General features: G+C 38.1%; 3 protein-coding genes and 1 long non-coding RNA gene across 5 annotated transcripts in view; 3 read left to right on the forward strand and 1 right to left on the reverse strand.

Annotated features, from left to right (window-relative positions):
* LOC109099523 (transforming growth factor beta-1-induced transcript 1 protein) overlaps positions 1–4,743 on the forward strand; it is a 191,459-nt gene extending 186,716 nt beyond the window's left edge. For both annotated transcript variants that reach the window (XM_042767396.1, XM_042767397.1), the window contains one exon: positions 1,279–4,743. In XM_042767396.1, coding sequence (XP_042623330.1) covers positions 1,279–1,545 — 267 coding nt within the window. In that variant the 3' untranslated portion in view covers positions 1,546–4,743. The remainder of the gene's footprint in view (positions 1–1,278) is intronic.
* avl9 (AVL9 homolog (S. cerevisiase)) overlaps positions 1–26,843 on the reverse strand; it is a 700,673-nt gene that overhangs the window by 379,900 nt on the left and 293,930 nt on the right. The gene's annotated exons all lie outside the window — the stretch shown is intronic.
* LOC122146981 lies at positions 6,598–7,889 on the forward strand. The gene is made up of 2 exons (XR_006161327.1): positions 6,598–6,999; positions 7,099–7,889. It is a non-coding gene; the product is annotated as an uncharacterized LOC122146981 (long non-coding RNA).
* On the forward strand, positions 17,537–21,713 carry mylpfb (myosin light chain, phosphorylatable, fast skeletal muscle b). Its single transcript, XM_042767403.1, has 6 exons — positions 17,537–17,691; positions 17,812–17,907; positions 18,503–18,683; positions 20,272–20,350; positions 20,455–20,503; positions 21,038–21,713. Exons 1-6 carry the CDS (start codon positions 17,689–17,691, stop codon positions 21,140–21,142), a joined length of 513 nt encoding a protein of 170 aa, XP_042623337.1. The 5' UTR covers positions 17,537–17,688; the 3' UTR covers positions 21,143–21,713.

The following is a 26,843-nucleotide window of genomic DNA, read 5'->3' on the forward strand; positions in this document are numbered from 1 at the left end:
TGCGCAGCGTTGAGCCAAGTTAATGCTAATCACACAGAGCCATTTTGCGTGGTTTCTATAAAGATGCAATGGCAGCGTTTGACTAATTCATCTAATTAATTCGACTTATTAACGCTGTTGGACACATTTAGTCTTTCGTGAGCTGAACAGTAGCAAATATATAGTTTATATTATGCCAACGGTTTACATAACATCATATAATTTCTATTAAAAAAAGTGTTGGCTTATGCCCGATTGTGACGTTACACAATTAAACATTTAAAAAAACAAATTAAGCGGATATACCAAAGCCAACTACAGCTTAACAAAATATCAAATTAAGTAAGATTACTGAAATCATGCTTGAGAGGTGGAGCTTAACGGATTAAAGTTAACAATGCAGAATTCAACTATGATCATTTTCACCAACACTAGGGAACATTTTTCACTATTTGTTGTTAAGTTAACTCCTTAAGAGTTAATGGAGAGTAGCACTGCTTAATTAACACCGTCGATTTTACTGTGTAGCAGCATAATCTACAACTACAGCAATAACCAACAGCAGCAGCAGCGTAGCAGATCTATTCCACCAAGACCAAATACATTAACATTGCATCATCATGCTAAAATCTTCAGAGAGTTGTCATGATTAAAATGTATTTTGTACTTTCAAGTCTACATGAAATTGTAGTGGAGTAAAAAATAATTATTTTTCCTTGTATGTGTAATTGGGTAAAACAACAACAACAACAAAAAGTATTCAGTTTAAACAGAACTCAAGGAAAAGTAGTGAAGTACTATCATTTAAATAATTTTCACCTCTGCCACGGTGCTTGGTGGGCAGTTCTTCCAATGTGCTGCATAATCTCAGTTCACAGTTGATTTGAAGTCTACATTTTCATAATTATTGATAGTTATCTTTTTGCAGCTTTACAGGCAAAGGTTTTTGTTTACTTGCATTTCAATGAAAAGTGCAGCCTGCAGGCGAGTCGTTTTGAGTGAACCATACTAATAGAACTATTTAATTTGTTTTGCTGTTTTCATGCTACAAAACATATTACAAATGCAAGCTTTTTCATATTAAAAGAATATTTGATTCTTTTTTAGATTACATAAATCTGTTAAAAATATTTTAGATGTTTAAAATTAGAAGTTGATTCACCTTTATTTATGTAGCACTTAATACCATACAGATTGTTTCAAAGCAGCTTTACAGTGATAAACAAGAAAATATCCAATTTCTTGGTCTATCTTGGTTTGTAACTTAACCCAGCGTTTATTGTTCATTACTTTCTGCAGGAATGCTATAGCCCATTTGTGAACGGGAGTTTCTTTGAGCATGAGGGGCAACCCTTGTGTGAAGCTCACTACCACCAGTCCCGAGGAAGTGTGTGCCAGGCATGCCAGCAACCCATCCTGGGGCGCTGTGTCACCGCAATGGGTGCCAAATTTCATCCACAGCATCTGGTGTGCCACTTCTGCCTGAAACCCCTCAGCAAAGGCTGCTTCAAAGAGCAGGACAACAAACCATACTGCCACCCCTGCTTCATCAAACTCTTTGGCTGAGGAGAGTGAGGAAAGATGATAAAGCAGATTACTCAACTGCCATCCAGCTTTTCACAAAAAAATAAATAAAATGTTGCCAAATATAAAGTACATTGTTTGGCCAGATGTACTGTATGGGGACAGCCCCTTCTAATTAACAGATTTAACTATTCTTAACTCTTTTTAATTTTGATGATGCACTATCATGCACATGCACTGCCCCCCCCCCCCCCACAAAAAAAAAAAAAAAAAAAAAAAACTCTTGAAATCATTACTTATAATCCATTAGTGTGTTGTGGTGTTTGTGCATTTCTGTGCTGCAGCCTTTTTGCCAGATGTTGCTTCAGTTTGGGCTGCATGTGTTCTTGCAGCTGATATTATGTCAGGGGCATTGAGGAGCATTTGAGGAGTAGCTTTAAGATCGAAAAAAAGATAGAGGTAGTCAAACCTGGTAATTATAAGGGGGTGAGTTCTTTGCATATTTTTGGCCTGTTTTCCAAGTGCTTTTCAAACCTGTCCTGGAGTCTCATTTAGTTTAATAATAATTGTAGTTATCAATACAACAACTTTGCATAAATATAGGTATATATTAATATTAAAAATCTAAATATTTGGTGCAGTGTTCAGTTTGAAAAATAAGTTATTGTTTATAAGGCCACTTGTTCATCAAGAATACCAAATACATTTTTTGGTATTCTTCTTGTTGCTCTGGTGCATTACATTACACACCATACTGTTTGTTTTTAGGAGGATTTGAAATTAGGGTAGGCAACACCATCAGTTCAATAACCAATTTGAAGGGTTATGATTATATTCTATCACTTTGAAAGCCCCTTCCCTTTAGAGGAGTCTCCAAGATTAGCAAAACAAAGCGTAATGCTCTGAAATGGTAAAGGTGTAAAAGGAAAGCCATTTGAAATATGAAGGGAAATAAAAAAGGAAAATAATTTGAAATATAAAATGTGTATCCAAAATAGACCTACATAATATAGGCTTTATAATTAAATTTTTCTTTATATATTTCTTTGTAACTTTGAGTCTGATTTTTACCTATCATCTTCACTTTTGAGCAGAGTGGAAAATGACATACCCAAACTTAAATCTTCACAGTTTATGACTGCTTCACACTACAGGCCTAATCAGTGTCTTTTTTAAAAGAAGAAACAGTTTTGGAGTTTGCAGTATACCAAACAATATACCTGAATTGAAAACAACATTATAGAAGTCATTATGAATTTATTATTATTAATAATATTATTTATTATTATTATTATTATTATTATTATTGTAATATTGCAGTATTTATTATAAATTATTTATCAGTGTTTGTTATATATATATATAAAAAAGATTGATTGAAAACATTAACATGCCTGCCCCCCTTTGCAATTTAATGTTTTATATGATGACGTAAACAGCAATGCAAGGGCTGGGGAATAAGATGCGTGGCCAGATAAGTTTAAGTCCGTCACTTCCAGAAACTTATCGCTCATATGATGCAGCTGCAAATTAACCAATGTCATTGGAACAATAAATTACTCATGGACAAAACCAAGTACTGCCCCACCTATTGTGATGTTTCAGTCTGATGTATGTCACAATACGGAAATGCCACAACTGCAGTTTCATAATGAATTTATTTTAAAGAAAGTACACAAAAACCACAGTGTCCATTTCAATTTAGAGCTTTTTTTTCTGCCCCTCTTCCTGCCTTGTGCCCCTGAAATGTTGTTCTTTGTTTGATTATTTGCTGCATATGTTGTGCTAGCCGCATAACTAATGTGTATGATAGCTATGGTATCATAATCATTATGATCTGGGCAGTGCCTTACACAGGGATCTCCAATCCTACTCCTGGAGAGGTACCATTCTGCAGACTTCAGTTCCAACCCTGCACCAACACACCTGCCTGCAATTATTAAGTAACCCTGAACACTTTGATTAGCTGGTTCAGTTGTGTTTGATTGGAGTTGGACCTGAAATCTGCAGGACAGTAGTGCTTTAATTTCCAAACAGTGTTTTTGCCTTGCTCTAAATCACTATGGTAAGCCTATAATAATTTTTGATATTTTAAAGCTGTCGGGCGAAGAGGAACAGGCTACTACTATATGCAGGGAATGGCTTGAAGCAACAACAATGAACCTTGAACAACAATGAACCTTGAACTGAAAGTAGTTCATATATGAAAAGAGAAAGTTTGAATAGCATCACATTTGCTGTTCTTTGACTATGTTCACAAAACAATGTTTATGTTAATAACAGTGCCAGTCTCTAAAATTTAGTCTATTTGCCTATAAATAGCTTAGAGAAGTTATAATAGTTTTAACCATTTAACCTTATGTGATATGATTAGATGTCATGTCAGCATTGCTAAACTTTTGTAATGTTATTTTAAAACAATTGTTTTCAACAAGTCAAAATATGAGCAGAATGAACGCTAATTACCTGTTCATAAGAGATATTTTTGGATGTCTTTTAATATTTATTGGGGAAGTTTTGATATCACTAGTGACATTCTCACTGATAAGTCTATCACGAGGTTCATATTCATGAAACCAAACCAAAACAATGTTCTTCTGCAGGTAACTTGTAATTATTTTACCTGTGAATACCACTTTCTTGTTCATGCAATGCATATTGTAAGGCTGTTTTTGAAAGCTGTTCTTTAGAGAACCAGCAGATGGCGGCATTTATTATATACTCTACATTATATTGTAAAAAATAAATAAAACATACATGTATGCAGAATTAGTGGGAAACATTATTTAATAAAAATAAATGTGTACAGTGTAATTGACAAAGAAAAATGAAAGACATTGTGATAAAGATTAAACAGGTTACTAGTGCCGAAAAAGTAATTAATTGTATACACACAATTATTTTGTCACTGGACACTCTTAAAACAGTGTTATACTGTCATGCACTTATTCAGTAGAATATATCAACCTTTTCTCTTTTTTTTTTCTTCTTTTTTTTCATTATTATTATCACATTGGTTTTATACTGCAGCTTGATGTCACAGCATTTTTTTATTTTTTTTTATTTTACATATTATTTATTCCAGCTTTCTGTTTGAAGTCTTGTTTTTGAAAAGCTATATATTGTGATTTTGCTGTATCTCTTACCAAACAACCAAACAGTAAAATGGTATGCGTGATTGATTATGTCATTACCGTACAATATTCTAAAAGAAAATAAATTTCTTTATTCATTAACAAATTAAGCAGTAGACTTTTTTTTTTTTTAGTACCCTAAAGATACTATGCCACCTAGTTATTAACTTATGTGAACTGGCTGCAAAATGCCTGTGGGGAGATGGTAAGACTAGTTTTCTTGTTAGATTCCCACAATGTGTTTATTTGGATTCTAAATGCAATAAGATGATTAAACTCAGCACTCATTCCCTTATCTGTTTAGTGAAACTTTTCCACTGGGCCAGTCAACTATACTGCCTGGAACTACATAGTCAAAAAGCATTGTTTCCCCACTGACTACCATTCAAAAGCTTTACTTAAAAAAATTACATCAGGAGTGATTAATCATATTTCTGGAGATCTACTTTTCTGCGTAGTTCAGTGCCAACCCAGCTCCAACAAACCAAGAATGATTTTTATCAGCATTTTAGTGCTCATAGCAGAAGGCTTTCTCAAATGGTTATCCCCATTTAAAGTAACCCAAAAATGAAAATGACCCCATGATTTACTCAAGGCTTCCTAGGTGTATATGACTTTCTTCTTTCAGACGTATACAATTGGAGTTATATTAAAAATGTTCTGGCTATTTCAAGCTTTATTATGGCAGTAAATGGGTGTTATTTTCATTAGTCCAAAAGAAATCCAATAAAGCACATCTATCCATCATAAAAAGTGTCCCACACAGCAGCGGGGGGTGAATAAACGCCTCCTGAAGCGAACTGATGCAGTTTTGTCAAACAAATATCCATATTTAAAACTTTATAAATGGTAATCTCTTGCTTCCGCTAACTGTCGAACGTGCATTCACAAAAGAATGCCGTTCCAGTGGATGACATAGAACGTAGGCTTAGCGTAAGCTCCGGTGAGAAGTGATGAACATGGAAACACAAGAGGAGAGAGCAAAACAAAACACCAGTCAGGAATTAGAAGTACAAAATGAGGATTTGTAAAGAAAAATGCCACAGGATTAGGGATGTGCCCGAATAGCAAATTCGTATTCAGAAAGGCACGGAAAACTAATAATGTGTTGTACGGAGCCACTAAAGGGTCATGGTTAGCCGCTTGCTAGCGGCTGCCTTTTACATAACAGTACATAAAATTTCACTTACCACATAAACAGAGAGAGGTAAGGAGAGATGACTGATTAGACGATGGCGAATGATTTGCACATCCTGAGCACCACTGACAAACATCTAATCTTGTGAAATGTGTGGTAAGTAGTACCGCTCCATAGTAGAGTAGGCTATGTGTGAACGTGAATATCGATAGTGAAAGTAAAAAGCCAACACACATTTATAAGTGATTTCAATGTCCTGCATATTAATAGCAGCTCCCTGATGCCCACAATTTATATACAGGATAATTACCCAATGGCATAATTGTCAAAGAAAGCATTGAAATATATTTTTCTCGTATATCACATATTTATTCCCTTTAGGGGTGCCATAGTACAAGTCATTAACTTTCCAAATACCGGATTTGGGCACATTCCTACACAGGATTTCAGAATAAGCCAATAGGAGACTGGTTTTCCTTTGACAAACAAAGGATACTTTATTTCCTTTGCTCCTATAAACAAAACTTGGTTCTCGTGAGACTACCATATTGTCACCGGAGCTTACGCTAAGCCTACGTCACCTGTCGGAATGGTGTTCTATTGTGCATGTGCATACAAAAGTTAGCAGAAGCTAGAGATTACTATTTATAAAGTTATGTTTATAAAAATATGGATATTTTTTTCTACAAAACACATTGAGGAGGCCTTTATTCACACTCCAGAGCCATGTAGGACACTTTTTAGAATGAATGGATGCACTTTATTGGATTTCTATTGGACTAATGAAAAATAACACCCATTCACTGCCATTATAAAGCTTGGAAGAGCCAGGACATTTTTTTTTTAATATATAACTCTGATTGTATTTGTCTGAAAGAAGAACGTCATATACAACTAGGATGCCTTTTTGGGGTGAACTATCCTGATTGGAGGATGATTTCTCCAATCAGGAATAAGTTACAAATCACCTGATACACTTCACACGTTCTGTGTTAGATTTTAGAAAGTAAAAACGTGTGTGTGGGTGTGTGTGTGTGTGTGTGTGTGAGAGAGAGAGAGAGAGAGAGAGAGAGAGAGAGATGGCAATGCCTGCTTTATAGTTAAACTCATCAAAGTTAAACTATGTTTATTGTGTGTCTGTGTAGATATTTTTCATGCACGTTGTTAGTGCAAATATTTTGCACTAGCTGGAAGGTGAGCTAGTTCATGGCTACAAGATTCACGGTTAGTTGCAACCCCAAGACTCTTATTTAGTTGTAACACCAGTGAAACATTATAACCTACCCCAGTCAAATTTTTTGTTATGTTTTCTTTGAATTTCAGTATGCCTAGAGGAAAAAAATGACAAACCAAAGGGTGCCTCTTAGCATTTTAAAGGGAACGTCAGATGATGTAAGAGAGCATGGAAAGTCTGTAAGACCTCTGCCAAAATTGTACGGCATTTTCCATGTAACCCACATACTCTATCAAAAGAGAAAGAGAAGGGGTCAAGGGAACTTCTGAGGCTACCACAGTGGAAAGAATGTCTTCAGTGATGAACAAGTGAACAAAACACTTTTTCCATAATAATTAACATACTGAGTGATGTTGTTTTCATTGATATGCAACCTGTACATATATGTAAGCGTCTCAAAAAAAATATTTTAGGGTTTCATGACCCTTTAATAACAGACACTTGTAAATAGTTTGAATCACATGTTGAATGCACTGACTTAAAAGAACTCCAAGATACAAACCGAAAGGTCAAAAATATTCCAACCATCTCCCCTATAAATGTCATATAAAACAAGGAAATGTCATGCTCTATAATATAATTGTCATGTTTCTGTTCTGTGCTTTTACATTTTGGTTTTCTCTGTATTTCTGTTCCCCTGCATTAGTTCCCTGGTTAATCTGTATCCTTAGTAATTCATTAGTCTCATTGGATGTTAATTAGCCCCACACCTGTCCTGTTTCTCTCTGATTGCATTCTTCCCTGTATTTAAGTCCTCTGTTTCCCTAAGCTCATGATCTGCTATTATTTGGATTTATGTTGCTGAGCACTTGATACTGTTTGTTTATGGACTTGTGGATGTTCTCTTGGATTTATGATTAAAAACTCCTTTTGGACTTTACTGCTTTGTTGTGTGCTTGATTACTGCCTAACAATAATAGAACTATGATATAAAAGTAATGTTAATGTGCACTGTAACAAAATTAATAATTAAGAATGTTTAGGTGTGTTTACTGTAAAATACAGTGTTTCTTCATATCGGTTATAAAAAAATGTGTCAGTACATACTGTATAAAGTGTGTGTGACAATAAAAAATTATATATAATATATATATATATATATATATTTGTGAGCAGTATTAGTAACCTATTCTTGATTGACAATCGTAATAATATAGCCTAGTTCAGTTGTCTCCAACCATGCTCCTGGAGAGCTACTGTCCTACAGATTTCTGCTCCAACCCCAATCAAACACATCTGAACCAGCTAATCAAGGTGTTCAGGGCTACTTGATAATTACAGACAGGTGGGTTGGAACTGAAGTCTGCAGGACGGTAGCTCTCCGGGAACAGGGTTGGAGATTCCTGGCCTAGTTGCTCCTGATATCATCATTCACAGTTGTTTGCTTCTTAAGCAGTGGCTACGTTTACATGTACAATTTTTGGTTCAATTGGACTGAATTCATTACAATTGATGAATCTGATTGTAGTGTTTACATGAACGCTAAATAAAGTGATCAGGTTGATGTGTGCGTTTACATGTCACAAGCTTCAAATCGGAATAGATTTTTTGATGTGCACACTGCTCAAATAGTGAAAGAGAAAAGTGAAAGTGACATAGATAATATAGAGTTTCTGACTGTTTGCACATAATAAACACTCTCCTACGTGGTTAGATATAAACAGCTGTGCTGTGCTGCTCATATTTATCATGCAAAAAAAAAAGCCCCTCCCCATGCCCAAAAGTGGTTGCCTGTGGATGAGTATCCAAAACAAGGTTGTCCTGCTCCACTTCACAGTTGCCGAGTGAAAGGAGAGTTTTATAATGACAGAACACTTTATTCAAAAGGAAGAGCAGCTCGTTCCGTGCGTCATACGTCATTACGTTATTTCTGCGGCATTGCACATGCGCAGTCCTTTCAGTTTCGTGGTTCAATCCGATCGAGTGTTTACATGCACGCTCAATCGCATTAGAAGAGGAATAAACCACCCCCTTCAATCCGATCGAAATTTCATTCGGATCAAGCTCAATCGGACTGATTAAGGTGTTTATATGAATGGTTTTCAATCCGATTGAGCCGTCAATCTGATTACAAACGGATTATTATAAACGGACAAACAACTCTGTCTGGCACGCAAACTACATTTCACAACCAAACACACACGAGATGTGACAAGGAAACAACGCGATATCGCGTGCAAGACCAGAGTCATGAGTCAAGCCATGCTTGCTGATATTGTGGGTCTATAACTCCTCCCCGAACTCCCCACTGCTCTGTATCTTGCTCTCTCATTGGCTGTCGGTCATCGCCTATGTAGTTTTCAGTCAGAACACTTTTCACACAGCAGGATTTTGAATCGCCGACAGGTCCAGATATTTAGCATGGCAAATATCTCACAGGCGTCGGTGACTTGTCAGTGATTCTCTCAGATTGCGTCTTTGCTCATTCACAGTCTGTGATTGTCACTCGCATGAACGAGCACCGATTTGCCGGTGATTTCAGGCATTTGTCTGCGATTTCTCAAAACCTGTCGGCGAGCCAAAATCAGGGCTAAAATCATGCAGTCTGAACTCGGCTTTAGGAGTGTCAAGATCAGAGGCAGAAGAGACCATGGAGGAACTGGCAGTGGAAGAGACCACAGAGATGCTGACGGTGACAGACTACAGAGAATCCAGCAGCGAGAGTGACCCAGAAGACAACCAGGAGTTTGGTAACCCATAGCAGAAACTGATGGAGGGAGTGGAATCATGAACTAGACTGACTGAAGTGATGATGTGATTGGTGGAGACCCAGGCAGAGCACGATGGACAGAGAGACCAAGGTTGAGTCGCAGTGAAAGAGGGTATATATTGCGATGTTCAGTCCTGTCACAGCCGGATTCAGCTTCATTTGAAAATTATGAATACTTCTGCCATTTCCATCACAAGTTTTGATGTTATCATGTTGTGACACAAAAGACAATTTGAAATCCAATTTGAGCAGCCACAGCATCCAGACTGAGACTTTCTGAAGCTCTGCCTTCACTTTAGCATTGGAATCAGCCCTGGTGCAGCTGGAATGCAGCTGGATACTAAAAAAGTGAAAGTCACGTGACATACAGCCAAGTATGGTGTCCCATACTCAAAATTCATGCTGTGCATTTAACCCATCCACAGTGCACACACACCCAGAGCAGTGGGCAGCCATTTATGCTGTGGCACCTGGGGAGCAGTTGGGGGTTCGGTGCCTTGCTGAAGGGCACCTCAGTCATGGTATTGAGGGTGGAGAGAGTGCTCTACATTCACTCCCCCTCAGTTTTGGTTTTTGGTGTGAAGGGGATTGATCTAAATTCATTTGGATTTTGAGTTCTTTTGTGTAACCATTAGGCCACAACTTCCTACCATTGGGGCTGGTTACTGATTATGAACTATTATCAACACAAATTGGGTCAGATCAACCCAGCTTTACTCAACTGTCTCAACTCCCTATTTGTGTTGAAAAAAATAACCCAGCTTTTTTATTTAAATCTCATTACATAATTTCCCCAGATTTCCAGTAGTAGTTAAAAAAAAAAAAAATCTTTAGTAGCCTTGCTAAATTGCTCCCAAATGTTAGATAGATGCAAATATAGTAGGCCGTATGTAATATTACAATATACCCCTTATATATATATATATATATATATATATATATATATATATATATATATATATATATATATATATATATATATATATATATATATATATATATATATATATATATATATATATATATATATATATAATTTTTAATTTTCCAAGTTGTTACCCCTTTATTCCCCAAACATTGCCTGTTTTTCCTTTATAAGTACTGTATAGGCACACTATTATTACAAAAAGGTACATTGTAAATTCAGTTTATTTACGCTGTAAATTGCATGCTGTAATCTAAAGCATTACAAATAACTATTAAAATCATCATCAAATATTAATTTAGTTTTATTTATTAATTTATCTATCTATTCTCCAATACATTCTCTGGCTTGACTATCCCTACATCTCAAGGCACTGGTGAGGGAAACAGGTTAATTATTATTATTATTATTAGGGGCCAAGCACCGAAGGTGCTTAGGCACCTATTGTATCTGTTAGCATGATTTTCTTCTTCTTCATCATCTTCTTCTTCTTCTTCTTCTTCCGCAGCAAGTCTATGGCAGCCCATAGAACCATTTGCGGGAAAGTTGTAAAATTTGGTACACTGATAGAGGACAGTCTCTAACTCAAACTCTCTAGCGCCACCACTTGTCCAAAATTTCAAAAATGTTATGCTAATAACTTTTGAACCGTAAACCACAAAAGTAAAATTAATTTCTCCTCTGATTCTGTCACGGAACGCTCGACAACGCCTCCTCCTGGTTTCACCAGATCCCTCTCTCCTGCTTATTAGGACTGCTTTTCCCATTACCCACCTCTGCTCATTATCTCCTGATTAATCTCCTTATCATTGCATGATTATCACATGTGTAACCTCAGCTCCCCTTTATCTGGACTGCTCTGCTGATCGTTCATTTGTGAAGTCTTGATTTACCCAAACTCTGCCTCTAGCTTGTTTCTCATGTTTGTTCTTGTGATTTTGATTTGGACTCTGATCTCGTTTGTGAACCTAAGCTGCCAGCCCTTTGACCCATGCCTGTTTGAGTTACGATTCTTGGATTGCCCTTAACTGTGTGCTGTTTTGAGTAATTTATACTGGCCTTGCCTAGTGTCCTTGAGTTCTATGACTGTCTATCTCTGCTGGCTTACCTGCAGTGGTGTCAAAAGTATTCACATTCATTACTCAAGTAGAAGTATAGATACTAGGGTTTAAAAAGACTTTTGTAGAAGTTGAAGTATCAACTCAAGCTTTTTACTCAAGTAAAAGTGTAAAAGTACTGGTTTCAAAACTACTTAAAGTATAAAAGTAAAAGTAATGTAAGGGAAAAAAATGCCATTAAGAACAAAAGCTTAGGCCACGCCACAGGGGCCTATTGTGCACTACCCCACCTCCTCAAAAAACATTTTTCTAAAGGCTATAGGCCATTATGACTATAATGTTATATTAAAATATTCATGTTGAAAAATTTGGGATGCACTAGATTACCTGTTTCAGCCGCATATATGCCCATTGAAAATGAACGCACTTTAGTACAATGCAAATACATTAAAGAACTAGAGATATGATGACTAGTTGCCTATAAGTATTGTAATGGTGCAAAAAGTCAAACTTCAGAGGCATGTCATCAATAACCTTTAATGGAATGTATTTAATGTACATCCAAGCTTAGCTGCAGGAATCTGTGAGGGCAATGAACAAGAAAATTGGTGTACCCAGGGCAGGCTTAGCAACAATTACCCTTGTATGGTTGTCTATTTACAATAAACATTAGTGCTGTCAAAATGAATGATTAATCCAAGTGATTAATCAAAAAATAAAAATGAAAAATAATTCATAATCCTAATACCTTCTTGATCGATAGCTTCCTGTATTCGCTACATGGTTAGAGATTTGGACTTGTAACCAGAAGGTTGCAGGTTCGAGTCTTGGTGCTGGCAGGAGTTGTAGGTGGGAGGGAGTGAATGAACAGCGCTCTCTTCCACCCTCAATACCCATAGCTGAAGTGCCCTTGAGCAAGGCACTGAACCCCCAGTTGCTCCCTGGGCGCTGGATATAGCTGCCCACTGCTCCGGGTGTGTGTTCACTTCTAACTGCTGTGTGTGTGCACTTGGATGGGTTAAATGAAGAGCACCAATTCCGAGTATGGGTTACCATACTTGGCAAATGTCACGACTTTCACATTGTCAATCGCGTTGTCAATCGCAAACGCTAATTTATTCAAACGTCTAGTTACCGGACTACCTACAGTAGCTTAATTTGCGGAGGATGAATAGAAAGCACCCATTTGATAAATGAGCCAGTAGTTGAGAAATAATAACTTTTACGTAGGGTCCGGTGCCATTTCGATACTTTTAAAATGGTACCGGTGCCTAAACGGTGCCTGAAACGATACTTAAAAAAAGTGCCACAAAAAAAAAACTGGATTAACAATAAAGAACATTACAAATATTTAAAATAAATCCATAGCTTTCACCTTGGATGCTCTCATTTGCCAAGTTGTGCTTCCCTTACTCTAAGGCTAATAAATGTATTTCACAATCTGGGTCATTATTTAAAACAAAAGCACACATAATGTTTCTACTGTATCTCTGTCAATCACTCTGATATTTAGTTAAAATGAGTGGTGTCTGTCACTGTCTTTAAGCAGTTCTGTGAATGACTGTATGGTCATTCTTTATAAAGTAGCAACAATGTCGTTTGTAAAGTACAGTACTGTGCAAAAGTCTTTAGGCACATTAGTATTTTCACCCCAAAAAGGGGTTTAAGCCATTTATTTATATCTTTTGCTGTAGTGTGTCAGTAGGAAATATCAGTTTGCCATTAATTTTAATAATAATCTAGTGTGATTTTGAATGCACAAGCAGTCTGACAACGGCAAAATGAATGTTTGGAAATGTAAACTGATTTTCTACTGATACACTACAGGAAAATATATAAATAACTGTCCGAACACCATTCTTTGGGGTGAAAACACTAACGTGCCTAAGACTTTTACACAGTAGTGTATGTATAAAAAGTACGTATGATTTAATTGAGTATATTTAAATAAGTACAATTGAAGTATGCGTTCGTTTATATGTGTTAAGGGCTAGATTGTCGCTGGAGGAAACAGCTGTGGTGTGATGAGCGGTGACAAGCGAAAACTTTACAGAAACTGACTGCTCCCCTCGTGACCTTTTGTAAACTGTATTTATGACAAATAACTGCACAGATACAGATATTCTAACAATCTATCGATAAACACACACCTTGTGTCCTCTGTTTCTGTTTAAGTGCGCTCGCGCTGCTCCACCACCGTCTGTGGAGTGGAGAGCGCGCTGAAAGACGGAGAGTAGACCGGTCTGCCGCCTTTTTCATATGAAATTTAAGGGGACTGACTCTGAGGCGATCGCGAATTTGAGTACAGTTTATGGAGCTAAATGCTATAGCCCCTATAAAAAAGCCTAGCTTCGCCCATGCTTCTTGTGTAGGCCTACATATCGGAGAACCAGGACAAACATTTCAATCGATCGCTCAGGCATTTAAGAGGCACCGAAATCTGTGTCCTTATTCGGTTCGGTGCATACCGGTTCCATGCCCCAACCCTACTTTTAAGAAATATATTTTTTGATATACGAACCCAACACTGGCTATGCATGCCCTTACTGGAGTGTGATGTGATCTGTGTCATGTGCAGGTGCGATGGATCGCGTACAAACCAATAGGGTGTCGGAATGGTATATGTTTATACTTCTCATCCAACCACAATCAACTTCACTTCATCCGGATGGCGCGATTTATCTGGATAGGTGTTTTTTTTTTTTTTTGGAATGATGACAAGCCGGAATGAAAACAAGCCGAAATGAGTAACGAACCTATTTTTAAAATGTAAGGAGTAGAAAGTACAGATAATTGCGTGAAAATGTAAGGAGTAGAAGTAAAAAGTCGGCTGAAAAATAATTACTCAAGTAAAGTATAGATACCCAAAATTTCTACTTAAGTAATGTAACGAAGTATTTGTACTTCGTTACTTGACACCTCTGCTTACCTGTGTTAATAAAATACTGCAGATGGATCCGATCGCCTCAGCCTCTTCGTCACAGATTCCTTGGCTCATGCCGAGTCGAATGGACACCAAAATTCAAAAATCATAAGGTTTAGTTTTTTTACTAAAGAGAACATTTGGGCTAGTGTGAAACAAATTGCACTCTTGGACGCTATTCATTTGTTCGGGCAGTGTGAAAACTGGGGGATGGCGAGCTATTTCTGTCCACAGCTGTCACTTTTTCCACTACACCTTTTCTTGTAGTGACCCTTAAACTGTTCAGTTATTTTAAATAAACTACTTATACTATGTTCACTTATAAAATTACTACTTTCAGAGCAATATATTATTACTCAGGGGTCCGTCTTCATATGGCAAAATTTTCCAATTTCAAAGTACATAACAAAAATATTACTTATGAGACAAAAGAATTAACACCAAGTGTACAAGTTTGATTATCAGGAAACATATTTCCCAATAAAATGTATAGCTTTAATGTAGGGAGAGGCTTTCAGTGATGTTCTAAAATATATTTTGGACAATATGTAAGCTGCATTTTACTTGAAAAATACTGTAAAAAAACTAAAATCATGAAATATAATTACAATTTAAAATAGCTGTTTTCTGTTTTAATACATTTTAAAATGTAATTTATAACTTGATGGAAAGCTGAATTTTCAGCAACCATTATTCCACTCACATGATCCTTCAGAAATCATTCTAAAATGCTGATCTGGTGCTTACGAAACATCTTATTTTCTTATTTTTATCAATGTTGAAAAAAAAAAAAAAAGTTGTATTGCTCAATAGTTTTGTGTAAATCGCAATTATTTGGTTAGAAAGTTGACTTTCAGGATTATTTGATTAGAAAGTTCAAAAGAACAGCAATTGTTTTTTTTTTCAGATTGAAATCTTTTTTTAAATGTCTTACTGTCACTTTTGATCAAATAGCATTTTTGATAAATAAAAGTACTGATTTCTTAAAAAATTAGTTACGCTAACTTTTGAATGGCCATATTTTTCTATATTTTAAAATACATGAATGACATAAAATATAAACCTTTGCTATGGGCAACTAGACTTAATGGAATTCTCATTGATGTTTCATTAGGTAGCCTAATTAATAGTGCTGTCAAAGTGTGTTATTTTTTTGTGATTAATGTAAAATATATGTAAAAAAGCAATTAGGTTTCATTTATTTATTTATTTATTATTTCATTCATTGATAAGAACAATGAAGGAGTTTTTAGGTAGAAGGTTTCAACGCTGCCCTATGGATTGTTTGATAAAACAAAATCGGTGCATTTTGCAAAGACAAATTTAATTAAGCAATTTATCTTTGACACAGGCCTATCACTTAAAAGCAAAACACCCTACAGAAACTACCTCTAATGGCCCTTTCAATGTAATTTACAGGAGTAGCTATGGTATTCGTGGACAAATAATGAGATCTGTTAGTGATAATGTCATGAATTAGCAAAAAACCTGCTGCCCAATTACCATAGTATATCTGATAGACTGAAAGGAATCTGAAAGAATCTCATAATAACAAACAAAGTGTTGACACAATGTAAATAAGAAATTTATGCAGTGCGGTGTAGACAGCTTAATTGATTATAACAGAGATCGCAATGAACTGTGATGGCTAGGAATAATTAGCCCACTTTCTGGAGGAGTTTTCCCCCAAACATTTAATTTCATTGCTGTCTAGTCTGAATACTGAAAATATGAAAACAATCTGGAAACAGGTTCAAGATATGTGTTTATGGCATAATAAATAGCTCTAAGCTGTCACCCGAAATACAATTAAAAAAGCGCAATAAGACCAAGCTCCCTGCAGAGAGGTAGTATCCATTTCCACAACCCTATATTTGAATACATACCTTCAGTGTTGGGACCATGATAAATGTCCAGCTATGGATGCATATATGGTGTGAAGTGGGAGGGCTGCAGAACACTGTTTTGGACTATACCAGGAGCATATAAGCTCCCCAATATAGAGCTCCAGTACTTGAAAAATATGTTTAGTCATCAGACTTCCCTTACATACAGACATGTATCCATAAAATACATATTATACAATACATCACCTTTATCACTTTCCAATATGTCAATATGTTGTTAGTTAGCCACTGTATAGAGCAAATATGAACTAATTTACATTTTTTTATGAAAAACAGAAACAGAAAAAAAAAATTAATATAGGGAACAAAAACTGATCTATCATATGTAGCTAATATGAGCTACATAATATAAATAGTAATAGTTTATCGTTTATAGTAATAGTTTACTTTCAAGACGTATAGAGGTATTAGCAGGATATGTCATTATATTTATATGCTAAGAAAGATGCTTTCTTACTGGACATACAAAAAAAGCGTTATATTGCATAAAAGGATATTATAGTGGATTATGCAAAAATATTGCTGAACACTTTTTCAGACCTGAAGCTATACATGCCATAACGCAAACAATGTCTTACAAGTATTCAAACTCACTAAATGCTCATTAACTGTGATAGTAGTTGGTGAAGAACACTAGCTCTTATTTGGTCTTCAGTTACATGATAACAAGATTAGGATTAGCAACAAAGATATTCAGCAGTTTTCAAGACTGATAATAATAAGATATGTTTCTTGCTGTAACTGTTCAGTCTTACAAGACTTAGCAAAATCTAAATCGTTGCATTGTCAGACAGAGTAAATAATATGAAAAGAAACAGAGCTAGCCCTTTAGTCAAGCCAGCAACAATCTCTTGGGCTTGCCATATTTGTCCACAAGGTAAACCAAATTATTCCCAAAATTACTGGACTGAATTCAACTCATTCCAAGGCATGCAAATCCTATTTTGGATCAGGAATGAAAAGTGACACCAAAGCACTCCGTATACCTCCTCTCTTGTACTTTCACCAGCTCTCGCTTTCCTAAACCTGATGTTCAGGCTAAAGTTAGCACACCCAGGCCAGTATATAAGACCCCAGATGGGAACTAAGAAGATGTCAGTCATATCAGCGTGGTGTATACATCCCCTCTTTTGACCAACTGCAAACACTCTGAGAGATGGTGAGTGTTTTTTACACATTTTTTTTTTTTTTTTTTTACACAAAAAATATAAACTCAGTTATTCATAATTAGATAGATTGTTTTACTTGTTTTACTCTTTGTGTATGTTTTTTCCTCTAGGCACCCAAGAAGGCCAAGAGGAGGCAGCAGGCAGAGGGCGGCAGCTCTAATGTCTTTTCCATGTTTGAGCAGAGCCAGATCCAGGAATACAAGGAGGTAAATTTCTGCTAAACCTAATATTAGTCCAATACATTAACATTTATTTTGCATAAACTAGAGGATAGTTTTAACATCAGTCAAATCAATAGTCATTAATGACACTCTCCCATGCTCATGTGTTTGAAAACCTTGAACATTAGTATTTCAGAAAGTGGTCGATTTTAGAACTAATCAACCACTGGAAGAAAATCCTCACTAAGTCTAGTATTTGTTTTATGTTCAATAACCAATGGCATGAGAGTTAACTATACAAGTTACAGTTCTATAACTACTGTAAGTAGTAAGGAGGGGTGGTAAACGATTAGTTGGGGCTGGCAAATGTAACCAATCCCCCCTCTTTAAATATCCCCAAAGTCTTGTTGTACACACTGTGACCTTTTAACAGCTTAGAAAGACAAGTGGGCAGCAGCTGCCAAGATACTTCTTGGTCTCAGATGTCATCTCAATTTTCAGAGATGTTCTGCAGAAAAACATCAAGACCTGATGCCAGAAGGGAAACATTTCATAACTACAAAAAATTATTTTCTTGTGTGAAGACAACTTGAAGCAATTAGTAGTTCATTAATTGTCTTACCCTATCTAAAACAAACAGGCTTTCACAATCATCGACCAGAACAGGGATGGTATCATCAGCAAGGATGATCTGAGAGATGTGCTGGCCTCCATGGGTCAGCTTAATGTGAAAAATGAGGAGCTGGAAGCCATGGTCAAAGAGGCTAGTGGCCCCATCAACTTCACCGTCTTCCTCACCATGTTTGGTGAGAAGCTGAAGGGTGAGTCTAAATCTTTTCTGACTTTTATTCTTGTAAACACAAAATTTCTGTTGCTAATACTTTTGGTTTGGGGTTTAGTATTAAACTTTGTAAACTTGGAAGACACTTTTACTGAAAGTGACTTACAGTGCTTTCAAGATAAAGATTTCATCAGTTTATGCATTCCTTAGGAATCGAACCCATGACCTTGGTCAGTACCGTTGCAAGGGCTGTGCCAAGTGTGCGACCACAAAGGGCCTCATGCCTCTAGAGAGCCCTGCTCCTGGCCTGCATTTTATGTTGTTTATGTCTAGTTTTTATCACTGTTTTTCCACCCATTTTGTCCTTTGAAAGACTAAAATAGTCATAGCTGACAGACAGTATAAGACTATGTGTATAAGATTGATTAAAGCTGTTTGTTGTTAGAATGACAAAAAGTTTTAAAAGTTAAACTTTTAGGCTGGTCTGCCTCAGTGGTCCAACAGTGCTAATTAATGTCAAAATGATCGAGATGGCCAATCAAATCAAAGAAGGCGGGTCTTACTGTCACTGTCACAATGCAACGAGTGTTCATGGAAATATGTAAGTAGCACTGTATTAGGAAACTGTTTTACGATAGAAATGTTCAGCGACCAGCAGTAATAGACTATCTAGTGATGCAAACTATTCAACTTTTTATGAAATTTTGCCATTTTGAATTGAAAATATGTGATCATGATTCATGTAAATCATAAATGAACATGACAAGAGACATCTGCGTTTTTGCCTATTAGACATACGAATAAGAGTGAATGTGCACATTTTAAAATAAAATATTATTTTCAAATAGTGTAAATTGATTACTACTTTATATGAAGAGTTCAGATGCAAAAGCCTCTAAGTGCCATTTGAAGTTTTCTTCAAAAAATTAGCATTTTTATCAGGCTCCTTTGTGTTGGTTCAGTAATTTTACTTCAGTGGATAGTTTCTTTTCTTTCCCATTAGAGTAAAATAACTGAACATAAACATAGGAGTCTGAGAAAATAACCATTTTAGAAGAAAATTTTAGATGGCACTTAGTGGATTTTGCATCTGAACTCTTCATATATAACTAGAAACCTATAATTTATTTTAGCGTTCTTATTTACTTGTTTAATTACTTTATTAGTATTATTACTATGCAGTAGATCTTACAGTTCTTATGAGCGTGTGCATGACCGTGATTTGTACGCAAGAATCACAATCGATCAGATGCCCTGACCTTGGTGTTGCTAGCCCCATGCTCTACTCTAAAGGATACTGATAAAAAGTGCAAAGCACTGACTGAATAAAGGAGAAACCTGAGTCATATCTAGAGACAAGAATATCATAAAAACTTGTAGGTTGGCACCTTTGATTTGGGTCAGTAAGAAACCACCCATCTCACTGCATAGCACTGCCCTGAAAACCATAAAATATCTAAGATTCATGGCAGAAAGTTTTTCTTGGACAAAAATAATTAACATTTTCTTCAGAAAATGTTGAAATATAGTTTTATATTTATATTGTAGTGTAATTGTAGTGTTGACTTCTCACACCAAGCATTCACATCAAGTAGTCACAACATTTATTCATCAAACTCTTCATTTAGGTGCCGATCCTGAGGATGTTATCGTGAGTGCTTTCAAAGTCCTGGACCCTGAGGCTACAGGCACCATCAAGAAGGAATTGTAAGTATCCTGACCTATTGTTGTTCACACTATAGAATAATTAAACAACTACGGTATGGTGAAAGGTCATTTTCAATAATGTAACATTTTATTTTATTTTTTAGCCTTGAGGAACTTCTGACCACCCAGTGCGACAGGTTTACCGCTGAGGAGGTTAGTTGTAGTTGGATTATTTTAATTAGTGGTGTTTGCTAATTCAGGAATTACAATTACAGTTTCTTATACTTTAAGATTCATATGTAAGCACCCACACTAAAAGTGCTATGGCCATGAATCAAAATCAAAATTCAAATTCTGTCATTTGTTGGGAAGTGTGTAATTACTTTTTGTAATTACTTTTTGTAAAGTTATAAACATGAAAAATATCCCTTAGACATACATTTACACTATTGCCCAGCTCCAAACTGATAAATGTGGTGTATTTTTTTAAATTATAGTATGATTTTTATAAATTTGAATATTTTTATAAACCATACATTTATTTACATTTAGTAACTGTATGTACAGGGTTTTTTTTGTTTGTTTTTTCTAAAATCATTTTGATGGTACACTGACTTCTTATAAGGCAAATGTCTTCTGTTTCATTCCTGCATTCCCCCAAATGCCTGTTCTGGGAGTATATTTGGTGAGCAGGTACGAAATTTCACAAAAAGGGCATTATTTTCTTGACTGATTGTTTTCTTCTAGATGAAAAATCTTTGGGCTGCCTTTCCTCCAGATGTGGCTGGCAACGTAGACTACAAGAACATCTGCTACGTCATCACACATGGAGAGGAGAAAGAGGAAGAATAATCTCAGTCCATCAACCATCTCTCTACCTCCTCTCATTACCACAACATCTTGTTACATTTTCAGTCTCCCCATGGTCTATCTGTCCTCTCAAAGAAAGACATGTCTAAACTGAAGGTCTATTAGGATTTGGGCTGTCTGAATGTGAGTCACATGGAGCTAATGTGATTATTTTCAATAAAATAATCTAAAATAACGAAATAACACTCTCTCCATTCTGTCTGCCATTGTTTCCCTTTATAAATGTATAAGCAGAGGAGATATTTAAATAGATTGTGCATCTCTGTAACAGAGTGCCACCCTCTCTCTCAGTGTCTCCCGTTTCTTTTCATGGAGAGACAGAAATATTAAGAAGGAAAGACATTGAGCACTAAGAGAACACACAGAGGAAGACAAAGTGAGGATGAGGAAAACAAAAGAAAACATCTTTGTTTTTACTTTTTCTCACTTGTTTACTACTCCATTCCAAAGTCCTCTTTTCTTGCCTTTTCCTTTTCTTTCTCTTGATTCAACTCTTTGTCCTTAAAACCACCTGTAACTCAAAGATAACACAAATTAAATCACCTAAATCTTTCGTACTCCTTTTGTCTGTTCTTGTTGAAATCGATGAAATTCATATTTTACAATAAAGAGTTCATAAACTGCATTTTATTTTATTTTATTTTATATTATTTTATTTTATTTGATAATGGTGTTACAGCCACAACCATAACACAAAAGAGGGATAACATGAAAAGGCTCGATTCAATAAGGGGAAAATTTATTACAAGATAAACATAAGCATAATAAATATTTAACAATAAAAGTGGGAGAAAAAATTAGTGGGGAAATCATCTGAAATATGTAAGTATTAGCAACTTCTAATGTTAACCCAGAGAAATGTGCACTGTTCAAGTGTCTGTGTGGAGTGTGGAAGCTGAACATTAGTGCTCACTGCAGATGAAGGTGCCGGTGCAATCAATCACTTGCTCTTAAAATCAGAGATGGAGCCAGGGGGTGGCCACCTGTAACGAAGACTGACGCGGTTGTGGGTTTGAATCCATGTGCAGAGTTTTATTAAGCACCACAGCACAAACAGAGGCAAACGGAGAGCAGATATCGTGGTCAATAAGCAGGCAAAGGGTCACAAACAATAGCGGCAGTCGAGATAGCAAACACATCCAAATCGGTAGTCCAAAAGACGAGGTCAAAGGCAGGCAAAAGACATACACAAGCAAACAATCCGTGACTATGAAATACGCTTGGTAGAGACAGGGTAAACTGGCAATACTTCGCAACATAATGCACAACCAACATGGCTTATAACATGTGCCGGCAGGAAGTGATGAGAGAAGAAGCGGCAGTGTTCAGTATTCGGGAGATGGCTCCCTCTGGCGGTTGGATGAATGAATGGCGGATGCAGATGTTACACCACCCCACTCAAAACTGCAATTTTTGTCCCTTTTTTTCTTAACAAGAAATGCATTTAATAAGATTTGGAACTTTATTTCTTTATGACAACATCAAACGCGAGAATTTTCAGAATATGCACTTCAGCTTCACCTCAGCTTCAGGCACGAGTCAAACGATCGCAGTAGAACAACTGTGAACTGAGGTCTGATGAGATGTTGTTAGACTATATGTCAGTAAAACACTTTCCAGTCCTATCAGCCATTTTACTGTGCTCATGGCACACACTCTTCAACAGTATGCAAATATGTGGCACACGCCCTATATCAGTTCATCATTAATAACCCGGACAAGAAACTATGAGCATACATACCTAGTTCTGTTGTCAGCTAAGTCATGATATTGCCAAAAAGGTGATTAAAGCTGCAAACTGTGCATGTATGCGCAGCACACAAGAATGTCTCTTAAATGCATATACTAAAATATATTCTGCAATTCAAGATCACAATATAAGGCTCAAGTTGACATGTATTTTTTATTTGTAATTTAATGCACAAATAAATGTGAGCACAGTGCACTTATACTAGAAAATATGCGAAAATGAAACAATTTAAATGTATAAAATAACTCCTTTTATATTCTGGCATTCATGTCTACTGTTTTCTGGCCTTTTTCACATTTTTATCACTATCTGCATGTCTCATTCATGAGTATACAATGTTGGAGAGCAAGCATTTCAGAGTTTTAAGAAGCTTAATGAGCAATAAAGCTATAGTGAGCCCCTTTATTAAAATACCCTGATGTGAGGAATAATACAAAAATTGTCATATTCATTCAGTATTACTTGATTCAGTATTACTTAATTCACAAATCTCAATTACAGTAGAATGAAAAGTAGAAATTAATTGAACTTAGTTGTGTTTTAGGCACTAAAACAGTCCAGTACATTATAGTCAAACACATTTTTATATTGAAATAATTTTATTATTGAAATCATTTCTGTGCCATCCCAGACTGGTTGCTGGACCCTCCCTGGCCACCCCTATGAAAACATCCTGGCTCTGCCACTGCTTAAAATACTCCTCATTTTTGGTCATACAGATAAGAGTAATACATACTTCGAATCTGTAAAGACTCTGTGTTTATATGTGTGCACTCACAATACCACACTTTTGTAAAATAATGAAAGCAAACAGGATGCGCTTTCTGCTGTCCTTGTCTGTGAACTTGAGCCCGAAACTCAGTGTAAATCTTTGCCTTACAGACATTAAAAATATATCTATAAAGAGTGAAATGTCTACTTTCAAATTAAACAATTCAAATGGAAAACTGTCAGGGTTCTGTCACTTCTGTCACTGTAATTTTCCCCACATGTGTTCCCTCGTTACCCTCCTCATTAGCTCCCTATTTATTCTCATTGTGTTTGCAGTCTGGTTGTTAGTTCGTCGTCAAATATTTGTCTGTGTTCCTCGTGCCTTGCCAGTCAAGTTTTGTCTGTTTCCCCTATGGGGTAGTTTTTGTTTGTTTATCTTATTTTTTTATTATTAAAGAGCGATTCTCTCTGCATCATTGAGTCCTCGCCTCATCCCTCTACCTGAACCCTGACAGTACGAACTAACCACTATGAGGACACACTATGAGCAGAAGAAGGGTTTGCACCATCCACCAGCCTCCACTCTCTCCAGGCCCCACTATCAGCGCAGGCTCCAGTTTAAGACCTTGAGCTCTCTCCATCAACAAGGGACTGATGTGAGGGATTTTGCCCTGGAGTTCAGCGGTACTGCAGAGGGATTGGAGTTTAATGATGCAGCCCTCAAGGACCTCTTCAATTACGCCCTTGATGAGCCTCTCAGCTGGTGGAGAATGAGGGGGCTGGACCACCTGTCGTTTGGGGAATTTGTGGAGTTCGTGGCACATTCCCCAGCTAAGGAGGCTTCAGTGCTGCCTGTGGTGCCCGTCATAGCTGCAGTGCTCCCTATGGTGGATGAAGGAGCTGCAGTGCCCCCTGAGGTGACTTGTGACACTGCAGAACCCCTAGAGGTGGCCAAAGAGACTGCAGCACCTCACTCTTGTAGATGAAGGAGGGGAAGGAAGAGGAATGGCTCTGCCCTGCCGCTGCCAGAGGTGCCTGATGAGGCTGCAGCGCCCCCAGAGGTGGCCGACGACACTACAGTGCCCCGTTCTCGGAGACGGAGGAGGAGAAGAAAGGCTTCCTCCATCCCACATGGCCCGGAGGCCATTCGGGAGCCCACTGCTGGTCTGGAGGCCATTCCAGTCATTCCCAAGCTCCTTGCCCTGCCGGCGCCGCCCAAGCTCCTTGCCCTGCCGGCGCCGCCCCTGCCCAAGTTCCTTGCCTTGATGCCGGCTCTGTCAAAGCTCCTTGCCCTGATGCTGGATGAGTGCCTTGCCGGTTTTGCCCTTGCTATCTGTTGGGGTCCCTGTTTGGCTGGAGGCCTCCTGGTCTCTCCGTCTGGTTCCACCCTGGTGGTCTGCCGGGGTTCCTGTTAGGCCGGATCCTCGCTGGTCTGTCCCTCCGGCTCCGCCCTGGTGGTCTGCCGGCGTTCCTGTTAGGCCGGATCCTCGCTGGTCTGTCCCTCCGGCTCTGCCCTGGTGGTCTGCCAGGGTTCCTGTTAGGCCAGAGCCTCGCTGGTCTGTCCCTCCGGCACTGCCCTGGTGGTCTGTCGGGGTTTCTGTTAAGCCGGAGCCCTCTTGGTCTCTCCCACTGGTTCCGCCCTGCTGGTCTGCCGGGGTTCCTGTTAGGCCAGATCCTTGCTGGCTCGTCCCTCCGGTTCCGCCCTGGTGGTCTGCCTGGGTTCCTGCTAGGCGAGATCCTTGCTGGCTCGTTCCTCCAGCTCCACCCTGGCCCACTGCTGGGACTCCTGGACTGCCTGAGCCTCCTTGGCTCAGCCCTCCCTGCTCCCTTTTAATAACTGCTTGGGTTTTCCTGTGGGCTGACTGGGCTCCCTTCCCTTCCTTCCCTCCCCTATTTTGTCTGTTTTGATTTCCATGTCTTGTTTTCTGTTGTGTATCAGTCTTGTGTTGCCATGCCTGTACTGTCATGTTCCTGTCTTGTTTTTGGGTGTTCCTCGTTAGGGACGCCAGGTGGCGTCCCTTTTGAGGGGGGCTAGTGTCAGGGTTCTGTCACTTCAGTCTAGCGTCATTCATGGTTTTGTGACAGAGCCCTGACACTCACGTCATGTCATTGTTTTCATGTGAGTGTGCGGCTTCGAGACTGCTCGAGCAGTGCGCTCTCGTCTGCGTGTCCTGTTTCATGTTGGGGCATGGTGTTCGGATACCGGCACTCATGTCTTGCTGAGTTTCAGTTTTGTGTCGGGGACCGGACACTCGCGTTCCATGTTCTGTCTTGTTGTGGGAGCGTGCGGTCTCCAGTGTTGTCTTGTATTGTTGTCTTGTGCTGTTGCACGCAGCTTGGTTTTCGCTGGCTGCGTGCTGTCTTGTGTGAACATGCGGCTTATGAGTTTGCTCATTAGCTGCGTGTTTGTGTTTAGTTCAAGCACATGGCTTGTGATTGGTTTGCTGGCCATGTGCTTGTGTTTTTGTTTTGTGTAAGTGTCACACCCAGGGGCTGGCTATGCTTTGACTAAGCCACACCCCTTCTCAACTTCCACCTCGAGGAGGTCCCCAAAGCCAACCCAATGGCCAAACAACACGAGAACAAGTAAGTGATAAAACAATCTTTATTTAAATATTTAAAAATAGCTTAGGGAATAGGGAAAGGGCAATTAAAACTAAACTCTGACTCGGCCCTCCAGATGGGCTATGGCCGGGAAGAGGTCAGGGAGCAAGGGGGCCACGGGGATCCGGGGCGTGGGACTCGGGCCCCGGCCTGAGTCTTAGGTATCCGTAGCGCCCTCCTTCTTCCTCTTCGCTGAATACAGCTCACGGTAAGTACTGGTTCACACAGTTCGTTCTCGAGGTGCTCACTCTCTTTCTCTTCCTCCACAGGCAACGGCTGGGACACAAAAGCACAGTTAATTCGGCTTGGTTTTGCTCTCACCTCTTCGCTGATTGCAGCTCACAGTAAGTACTGGTTCACACAGTTCGTTCTCTGGGTGCTCACTCTCTTTCTCTTTCTCCACAGGCAACGGCTGGGACACACAGGCACAGTTTAGTTCAGCTTGGTTTTGCTCTCACCTCTTCGCTGATTACAGCTCACAGTAAGTACTGGTTCACACAGTTCGTTCCTTGGGTGCTCACTCGCTTTCTCTTTCTACACAGGCAGCGGCGTAAGTACAGGTTTCCTCGGTCTCTCCTCGTGTTACTCACTCTCTCTCTCCTTTTCTCTCCACAGGTA

Source organism: Cyprinus carpio, chromosome A12 (assembly GCF_018340385.1).
Source record: "Cyprinus carpio isolate SPL01 chromosome A12, ASM1834038v1, whole genome shotgun sequence".
In the NCBI taxonomy this organism is placed as follows: Eukaryota; Metazoa; Chordata; class Actinopteri; order Cypriniformes; family Cyprinidae; genus Cyprinus; species Cyprinus carpio.

Coding starts and splice junctions, on each gene's coding strand:
- mylpfb (XM_042767403.1), top strand. Junction 17,908..18,502: donor AGATCCAGGAATACAAGGAG/GTAAATTTCTGC, acceptor TAAAACAAACAG/GCTTTCACAATCATCGACCA. Junction 20,504..21,037: donor ACAGGTTTACCGCTGAGGAG/GTTAGTTGTAGT, acceptor GTTTTCTTCTAG/ATGAAAAATCTTTGGGCTGC.